Here is a 9,823-nt window from a genome sequence, read left to right as displayed (position 1 = left end):
TTATTGGCATTACATTAAGCTAAAATTCTTATATGCAACGATACATTATACAAATAAAAAGCTATTCTCATTATTCCAATGGATTTGAGTCTTTAGTTTGCGAGAAATAAACAAATATAACAAATATCTGAGACCCTTACTCTCCCAAATACCAAAATGCTGTCGTCCATCCAATAGATGGCGTCAGCTCCTCTATTTTGAGCAAAAATACATCGAATTCCCGCTCTGGAAAAAGGACTGGAAGTGGCCACGTGGTCGCTCTAATTAATACGATAATCTAATGATAAAAATGAACTGTAATTTTTATTTTAGCATATCTTAATATAGTTTTATGAGCTAGAGATGATAAATATTATCTGAAATGTTCCTGTCCATTCAACAATAAATTATTGAATACGTGATTGACATGATATACCTGAATTTAATTGTTAGATTTATCAGCCATTTTATAATATGCAATGATGATAATTATGTTGATAATTGGTTACTCCCATAATTAGCGTGGTGGCATCATCCAGTATGCCATGCAGTTGCTCAGTCTTCTGCAATTTTGAGGAAATTCCTCAATTATTGCAAACATTTAAACACTGCATGTGCTTCCTACAAGCTTCAGCAAACGTTATGAAAATGATACTGTTTCCGATTCTCAAGTAAGTATTAGGACAAGAGGGCTATCTTTTTTTTATTTTCATCTGAGACAATATAGATACAACCCCTGTTAAACGTCAGATATGAGTATTTATACGAAATTCCTTTCAAAATATATTATCTGATTTTCGTAGCAAGAAAATATTTGTCCCTTGATATTTTGCTAATATAAAGACAACATTGTCTTTTGGAATCAGTCGACTGGGCGATAAAATGTCAGTAATTGCCTTAAGAAAATATAAAACTTTTCCATGGAAAGAAACTCCCTGCCCAGATATTTGCACGGTATTTTGTGCTGGAAGCATACTAAGAGAGAGAGAGAGAGAGAGAGAGAGAGAGAGAGAGAGAGAGAGAGAGAGAGAGAGAGAGAGAGAGAGAAAGGAGTCTAGGGTTAGGTTTTGTCATTTATGTTTAGTCTCAGTTTTATTATTTTGATTATTAATAATATTTCCGAGTATAAACGTTGATAAAGGTTCTGTACACTCTTCGACTTCCTCAGACTCATTCTTCATTTTCCTAGGCCGAATTTCCACGGAAACACAGAAGGAAGCATACAAAAAGGAGCATAGAAAGAAGCATTCAGAAGGAAGCATACATAAGAGAGCATATAGAAAGGAGCACACAGATGGGAGCATATACTCGTAGAAGGAATAATACATATGGGAGCATACACAAAGGAGCCTATAGAAGCAGAGAAGGGAGCATATAGAAAGGAGCATGTAGAAGGGCGCGTACAGAAGGGAACATATAGAAGGGAGCATACAGGAGCACAGAAGGGAGCATAAGAAGAAGGAACATACGGAAGGGAGTATACAGATGGGAGCACATAGAAGAGAGCACACAGTAGCACAAAAGGGAGCATATAGAAAGGAGCACACAGAAGGGAGCATATAGAAAGGAGCATAGAGAAAGGAGCATAAAGCACGGAGCATACAGAAGGAAGCATATACTGTACAAGGGAGCATATAGAAAGGAGCATACGGCAGGGAGCATACACAATGAAGCATACAAAATTATTTGTATCTTATGAATGATGAAAATATCTCTTTTACATCTTAAGGTAACTGAGGTTTATAGGTAGTACTGAATTATTATTATTATTATTATTATTATTATTATTATTATTATTATTATTATTATTATTATTATTATTATTATTATTATTATTGCTTTATAAGATAAAGTACTGAATCAAGGCATTAAAAATACTGAGGCTAGAGGGCTGCAATTTGATATGTTTGATAGCTGGATGGTGGATGGTCAACACACCAATTTGCAGCCCTCTAGCCTCAGTAGTTTTTAAGATCTGAGGGCGGATAGAAAAAGTGCGGACATAAAAAAGTGCGGAAGGACAGAGAAAGCCGGCACAATAGTTTTCCTTTACAGAAAACTAAAAAGTAAAACAACGTAATTTTGTAAAGTATTCCAGTTTGTAGTTACGTCTTAGACACCCAGCATATCAACTGCATATATTTAATAAATACTTACTTCGCAAAATATCAGCAATCGAATAAGTAGTTTAAAGAGATTTTTCTATTTCCACTGAATTAATTTCTGTTCAAAAAATAGTCTCAGATGTGCTGTACCTATGAATAAGGGATTCTCACACCTTGAATATACCTGATACATCAAAGTATTTTAAATTCGTAGAATATAAAATGGGAATAAGGGAGAACAGTATCTTTTCCTTTGCTTCTTCACAAAGAATAACTATCGTACCTTTATAATAAACTTTAGGAGATTTAAAAACAATGATTTCTGTCGATATTTATTTTTCGAGGTAGAAATCGTGACAGGAAGTCATAACTTAATGGTAACCTGAAAAATGTCAAAAAATTCATTAATATCAGTAAATCTGTGAAAAAAAATATTATATCAAGATAAATTAGAATGATGTTTATCATTTCATTTAGTGATGCTTCTTGTTGAATGGCTCTTACCGTATCCACCATGGCCATGCCCTTTGCCGTAGCCTTTGTGGCCGTGTCCTTTGCCGTATCCGCCGTGGCCGTGTCCTTTGCCATATCCACCGTGGCCGTGTCCTTTGCCGTAGCCTTTGTGGCCGTGTCCTTTGCCGTATCCGCCATGGCCGTGTCCTTTGCCGTATCCGCCATGGCCGTGTCCTTTGCCGTATCCGCCGTGGCCGTGTCCTTTGCCGTATCCCGGGTCGGGGTCGGCCATTACCATGACCACAGCAATTAGAACGAGAAGGGCAACGAAAGCTACGCGCTGGAAGTGATCAGTAAAGCGATGAATTAATAAATAAATAAATAAATTTATATTAAAATTCATTAGAAATTTATGAGATGAAAGTAAACCTCGAGGTTCTTATTGTGTTCTTATTTATTATGTTACTTACCTACAAGAGATTTTGCTTGACTAAACCGCGAAGGACTTTTATTAACATTTTTGACAAAAATATAATAATTTACTTGATTAGATAATAAATAGCAAATACACAAATATGTTAATGAACAGATGAATAGATTAATAAATAAATAGGAAAATAAATAAATGAACAAATGAATAAGGCAAAAAAAAATTATTGTTACATGACTCGACTGTCAGATCCAGAATTAAATTCTTTATGGAAACTTAACTCTCAGTGTATTGCTAAAGAAATGAAAAGAGCTGTTACCAAAATGAGTTTTAGTTTTCTGTAAAAGAAAACTATTGTACCGGCTTTGTTGTCCGTCCCACTTTTTCTGTCCGCCCTAGATCTTAAAGAATTACTGAGGCCAGAGGGCTGCAAATTGGTATGTTGGCCATCCACCTCCAATCATCAAACATGCCAAATTGCAGCCTCTAGCCTCAGTAGCCTCTATTTTATTTATGGTTAAAGTTAGCCATAATCGTGCTTCTGGCAACGATATAGCTTAGGCCATCACCGGGCCGTTGTTAAAGTTTCATGGGCCGCGGCTCATACAGCTTTATACCAAGAACACCGAAAGATAGATCTATTTTCGGTGGCCTTGAATATACGCCGTAGCGGCTGTACAGAAAACGTGATTGCGCCGAAGAAACTTCGGTGCATTTTTACTTGTTTAAATTCAATAAGACTCGAAATATTCAATAAATAAATAAATTAATTAATTAATTAATGGATAAATAAGTAAATAAAGAAGTAAAGAGATGAATAAATAACAGAATAAATAACTGAATAAGCAAATAGATAAATAAATAAGTGAATAAATAAATAGATTAATTAAGTAATAAGTAAATAAGCAAATAAATAAGTAAATAGATAAATAAATAAGTGAATAAATAACTGAATACGTAAATAGGTAAATAAGTAAATAGATAAAAATAAATAAATCAATCAATCAATCAATCAATCAATAAATAAGTGAGTAAATAAATAAATAAACTAATAAATAAATAGATAAATGAATAATTAAATAAATAAATGAGTAAATAAACAGAAAATGAAAACGTGAACCGATCTCTCTCTCTCTCTCTTTCTCTCACCATTTTGGCAAGTGTTGGTTCCTCCTCGCTAGTTACCAAAGGAATGGTTGCTGGAGTGACCGTCGATCGGGTATTTATAGTGACCATAGCACCCGAATTCGCCAATTTTCTTTTTTTTTTTTTGGCCTGTGTGGAAATGGTAGCAAATCATTGTTCTTTATTGGATGAAGGTCGGGAGATGAAGTAACTGCTAAGTGACTGTGCCCCTCTCTCTCTCTCTCTCTCTCTCTCTCTCTCTCTCTCTCTCTCTCTCTAAAAGGAATGAGAAGAAAAGAGTACCTATTTCTTAGCTGTTATGGAAGTTAAAAGGGAATTACAACAAACAGTTTGATAAAATATCAGCTAGTTATCTAGCACGGAATTTTGCTTTTATATATGACTATACAAACACTGAAACACACAACGCATACATACATACATACGTACATGCATACATACATATATATTATATATACATATATGTATAAATATATATATATATATATATATATATATATATATATATATTTATACATATATATATATATATGTATATATATATATATATATATATATATATATATATATATATATATATATTTATATATATATATATATATATATTTAAATATATATATATATATATATATATATATATATATATATAGATATATATTTAAATATATATGTATATATATATAAATATATATATGTATATACAGTATATATATATATATATATATATATATATATATATATATATATATATATATATACAGTATGAAATTTTCCATCTGAGTTGGACAATGAAAATACATCCGGAGCTGGGATGACGGTGCTGGCCCTATGCCTTCCACGCCACCTGCGACCAACTTAATCGATTAACTACCATATAAATGATGCACTGTATTAAAGATCACGGTTTTAAAGGCATGTTCTTTTATCTCTCCGTCCCCGTTGGGAATTCGAACCCATATAATTTTTGTGGGTTACAAATTCTATGTATAGAGTTGCCGTCTTCTAGTCCAGGGTTGGTATCTCTCACAGTTTGCCCTTATAAAGGTATGCAGAATGGAAGTGCTGTTGCAAAAATTTCTAGACGGTACTTAACGTCCTTATGGTCGGGACTTTGCCGTTATTTTAGACAGTATGGGTGAACTAGTAAAAATAAAGATACAGTTTGTAAATACAATGGACAGCAAAATATTTATTAATAAAACTGGACAATCATTGAAACATATGCTTGTTTTTTTTTTTGGGTTGATGGGGTGGGGGGAGAATTGGGAGATCGGGTGGACAGGGGAGGGGGGAGAATACAATGACTTGAAAAAAATGAAGTTATTTCATAACACAATCAAACACTCGGCGATTGTAAGCGTAATGAGTACTTGATATTTGCCCGGCCAGGCTTAGAACCGTGGAAACAAAGAAACTCTGAATTTGGGGGACGGTATCGAAGCATGGCCTTAGTGCTCACGTGTGAGAAATATCTTTTGTTTAATGTCTGACTATTGTTTCTAATTATATGCCAGTTTGTCTGAATGCCTGGCATGTCTTGGTATGTCTTGACACACACACACATATATATATATATGTATATATATATATATGTATATATATATATATATATATATATATATATATATATATATATATATATATATATATATATATATATATATATATATATATATTATGTGTCTGAGTTAATATCTTATTATTTTGATTGTGATTATTGTTGCTATTTTCATTATTATTTTTATTCTTTATTTTTTATGTCATTTCTTATTTTTATTTTAGATTTACTTTACCAAATTTAGTTAATTAGTTACTTCTTGTTATTAAGGTTCTTTATTTTATCTCAATCTTTTATTATCAAGTTTTGTTGAGAAAATTGATGTGACTACAGAGGCGCATAATTTTATGATATACGGAAGTTTTCCTTAAATGAATTGAATTGAATATAGAATTTGGGCCAAAGGCCAAGTACTGGGAACTATGAGGTCATTCAGCACTGAAACGGAAATTGACAGTAAAAGGTTTGAAAAGTGTAACAGGAGGAAAACTCAAAGCAGCCCAATATGAAACCAATAGTTACGAGAGGGTGAAAGCAAGATGAAGAAAGAGAATATGAAAGGAGGTACAGTAAAAGAAAAGAAACGCTTAGTGTCTGGCTGGGGCTCGCTGCTGCCAAGAACCTTAAGGCCAGTGCACCGCAAGGGCATTTTACTGGAGTTTTTATAGGTTGTTGCGTATTTTTATTTTCAAAGTCAAATAGATACATTGAATGAAATATAAATAGTGCTGGATATATGAAGTAAATTTCTTGCTCAGCTCAAGAGTTCGAGCATATTTCACAAAAAAAAAACTTTTAATAGTTAACAGATACTTAACAACTTAAAAAAACCAATGGCCCTATCTGTCTAGCTTTCCTTTTGTTCATCGAAGTTGTCTCTGTTAGCCGGACAGAGTACAGAGGTCCACACCAAGCCTCGTACTTCAGTTCATATCTTTTCCAAGCTGGTATGAAGCCAGCATATTCTAAATCAACAACCATTATCAAGCCGTGGTTATTGATGCGGGAGTACCGTTTACATGATCTATATTCGACACCTTCTGATCTATATTCTGACTCTCTCTCTCTCTTTCTCTCTCTCTCACACATCCATGCCTTAAACAAAACTGTATTGAAAAGCACTGATAGCAAAGTCATTTCTGTAACCTGAAATTTTCGCCCCTCTTTGGAAAATTAAGTCAGGTAATTCCTGCGGGGTTGTTCCATAATGAATACATCTTCCATAATATTGGCCACACACACACAATGACGTATAATAAATTTACAAAGAAAACTGTTTTGTAATAAAAATCCACAATTATAGTAAACTTTATTACACAGTAGTACTACAGTTCATTATTATTGGCCCCTTATTATTTTGTTCCACATTAAATTAATAAACTGTATAGATAGTTCATCATTATAGAATTCTGATTTTTATAATAAATAATAATAATAATAATAATAATAATAATAATAATAACACACACATAATAATAATAATAATAATGGAATATTTCAGTGATATTTGAAAAAATGTGAAAATTTTTTTAACTAGAATTACAGGTCTGAAAAAATTAATTTACGTCACACCACAACAAATCATAACACTGTCACTTAAATATACAATGGCTAATTGATTCTTACGTTATCATCGACGCAAGATGATTGTCTACTGTTTATAATAATAACGCAAAGCAAACTATCAAATCCAGTACGAGGTAGCAGCTATCTGTGAAAGTATTGTTGTTTTTTCACCAAAACTTCAATTTTTTTTTTCCATGTTTCTTTGTTATGGCTTAAATGATTTAGGCCAGTTGGTGTCATATGTTGCTGCCATAAAAACATTATTTATATTTGTTCATTTGAATTTCATTTTTATAATTAAATGGGTTGATATATTATGATATATATCAAATTACTTTGAATTTCATGTTGACAATTAAATAGGTTGATCTATTATGATATACATCAAATTTCTTTGAATTTCATGTCGACAATTAAATAGGTTGATCTCTAATGAGATATATCAAATTACCTTGAATTTCATTTTTATAATGAAATAGGTTGATCTGTTATGATGCATATCAAATTACTTCCAATTTCATGTTGGAAATTGGTTCATCTATTACGATGTATATCAAATCACTCTGAGTTTCATGTTGACAATTAAATAGATTGACCTATTATGATATGTTTCAAAATTGTCATGGGATTTTATTAAAATTTCAGGGATAGAGAAACAATAAATAAATATTAACTGTTATTTATTAGTCGATAAAAAATTCGTTGCATATCGCTGCAATTTAATGGTAACCTGAAAAAAAATAAAGAAAGAAAATTAAAATTAAACAGTATTGATTTTTCTCTCATATCTTTTCATATTTGACAAGATTAGTATGTTTAGATATTTTATCTATATTTTTCTTAATGTATCTACTACATTTCATATATTTGAAGGTAAAAAAATAATCAAAATTAAAATTAAATACTACTGGTGTTTCTCTCAGTTCCTTTCATATTTGACTAGTATATTTCGACAATGCAATTATACTTTTTGTATATTTACTACATTTCATACATTTAAATGTAAAAAAAGTACTTTTAATTGGCAGAAGTGAAAGGTCATATTATGATAAAATATAGGATTTCAAATTTACAATTAATATAAAAGGAAACTAATTCAGTTCTTCAATACTTACCATATCCACCGTGACCATGTCCTTTCCCATAGCCTCCATGGCCGTGTCCTTTGCCGTATCCACCATGGCCGTGTCCTTTGCCGTATCCACCATGGCCGTGTCCTTTACCATATCCACCATGGCCGTGTCCTTTACCATATCCATGGCCGTGTCCTTTGCCGTATCCTCCGTGTCCGTGTCCTTTGCCGTATCCATGGCCGTGTCCTTTGCCATATCCGCCATGGCCGTGTCCTTTGCCGTAGCCACCGTGGCCATGTCCTTTGCCGTATCCTGGGTCTGGGTCGGCCATAACCATGGCCACGGCGACCAGAACAAGAAGGGCCACAATTGCTACTCGCTGAAAATAAATAAATAAAAATGTTCTATAAAATAATAATGATAAAATATATATCATAATAAAACTTGATAGTTTATCATATTGTTACATTTATTTAAACAAACATTTGTTAAGAAAATTATGCATTATTATATTTGTTTAATTTAACATTTGTTAATAAGATTAATACCATGCACCTTAACAATGACGAGAATATGACTAACATATAATGAATAGTGGGAATGAAGTCTTATATTAAAGGGAAATAAGAATATAAAGATTATCCAGTATGAACATAGATGTAGAATCCGACTTTTAATTAATGAAAAATCCTCTTCATATTTCTATGAATTTTACCCGTTAATAAGATATCATGAAAACGGCTAGGTTATTAAGCCCAGTGAGAAATGATTCTTTCTATATCATTCTAAATTTGTATTTACTCAAATATCTGCAGAAAAATTACAGTAATGAAATTCTACTTTTAGTATAGTTTCCTAAAATCCATCTCTCCCTAATATTTTCGGAATTATTATATCGCGAGGAAGCTTTTGGAAATACAAACAATTCTACATTAACCAAAATCATTTTTTCAAGGAATTTTTTGTAAAATACCTAAAATTCTACACCAAACAAAAACGTTTTTTCAAGGAAATTTTTTTTTTGTGAAATACTAAATTTACATCAAATAAACACTTTTGGAACATAAACAGTTTTGGAACATACGGTAGGTCGAAAAAACATTTTTTTCTTTACCATGTTTAGAAGGAGGTAGTAGGTGCCTGGCTGGAAGTCAACCTGTGGACTGGATACCTGTTTCGTGATCACCTGGGTTTAAATAGTGATCGAGATACGAGGGGCGTCCAGTACTGTGTGGAAGTAAGTGGCAATTTTTTTCTGTGTGTGTGTTTGTGTGTACATGTGTTTGTGTATGAGTGTATATGTGCGTTTGAGCGTTGAGAGGAGAGTGAGGTTAAGGGGAGTGTTCAGTTGAGCTACCGAAGATTTCCAGTCGTGTGTGAAAATGAGAGGCAGACATTTTTCCAGTTTTTTGCTCTAATTTTGGACAGTGGGGGGAGGGGGCGGAGAGGTGCACGGGGAGGGGGAGGTTAGGCGAGAGTGAGGAGCGAAATGCTGAGAGTTTATCTGAGGAGT

General features: G+C 32.7%; 2 protein-coding genes across 2 annotated transcripts; both read right to left on the bottom strand.

Annotated features, from left to right (window-relative positions):
- Positions 1 to 2,403: 2,403 nt before the first annotated feature.
- On the bottom strand, positions 2,404 to 4,322 carry LOC136851174 (neuropeptide-like protein 33). The gene is made up of 3 exons (XM_067125132.1): positions 4,117 to 4,322; positions 2,589 to 2,877; positions 2,404 to 2,466 (listed from the first exon to the last, which is right to left on the bottom strand). Exons 1-3 carry the CDS (start codon positions 4,201 to 4,203, stop codon positions 2,456 to 2,458), a joined length of 387 nt encoding a protein of 128 aa, XP_066981233.1. The 5' UTR covers positions 4,204 to 4,322; the 3' UTR covers positions 2,404 to 2,455.
- Positions 4,323 to 7,901: 3,579 nt separating this feature from the next.
- On the bottom strand, positions 7,902 to 9,501 carry LOC136851173 (neuropeptide-like protein 31). The gene is made up of 3 exons (XM_067125131.1): positions 9,425 to 9,501; positions 8,353 to 8,689; positions 7,902 to 7,967 (listed from the first exon to the last, which is right to left on the bottom strand). Exons 1-3 carry the CDS (start codon positions 9,425 to 9,427, stop codon positions 7,957 to 7,959), a joined length of 351 nt encoding a protein of 116 aa, XP_066981232.1. The 5' UTR covers positions 9,428 to 9,501; the 3' UTR covers positions 7,902 to 7,956.
- Positions 9,502 to 9,823: the final 322 nt, after the last annotated feature.

The sequence above is a fragment of the Macrobrachium rosenbergii genome, chromosome 23 (genome assembly GCF_040412425.1).
Source record: "Macrobrachium rosenbergii isolate ZJJX-2024 chromosome 23, ASM4041242v1, whole genome shotgun sequence".
In the NCBI taxonomy this organism is placed as follows: domain Eukaryota; kingdom Metazoa; phylum Arthropoda; class Malacostraca; order Decapoda; family Palaemonidae; genus Macrobrachium; species Macrobrachium rosenbergii.
Note: the sequence above shows the minus strand (reverse complement) of the source record. Positions and strands in the feature narration are given on the sequence as shown.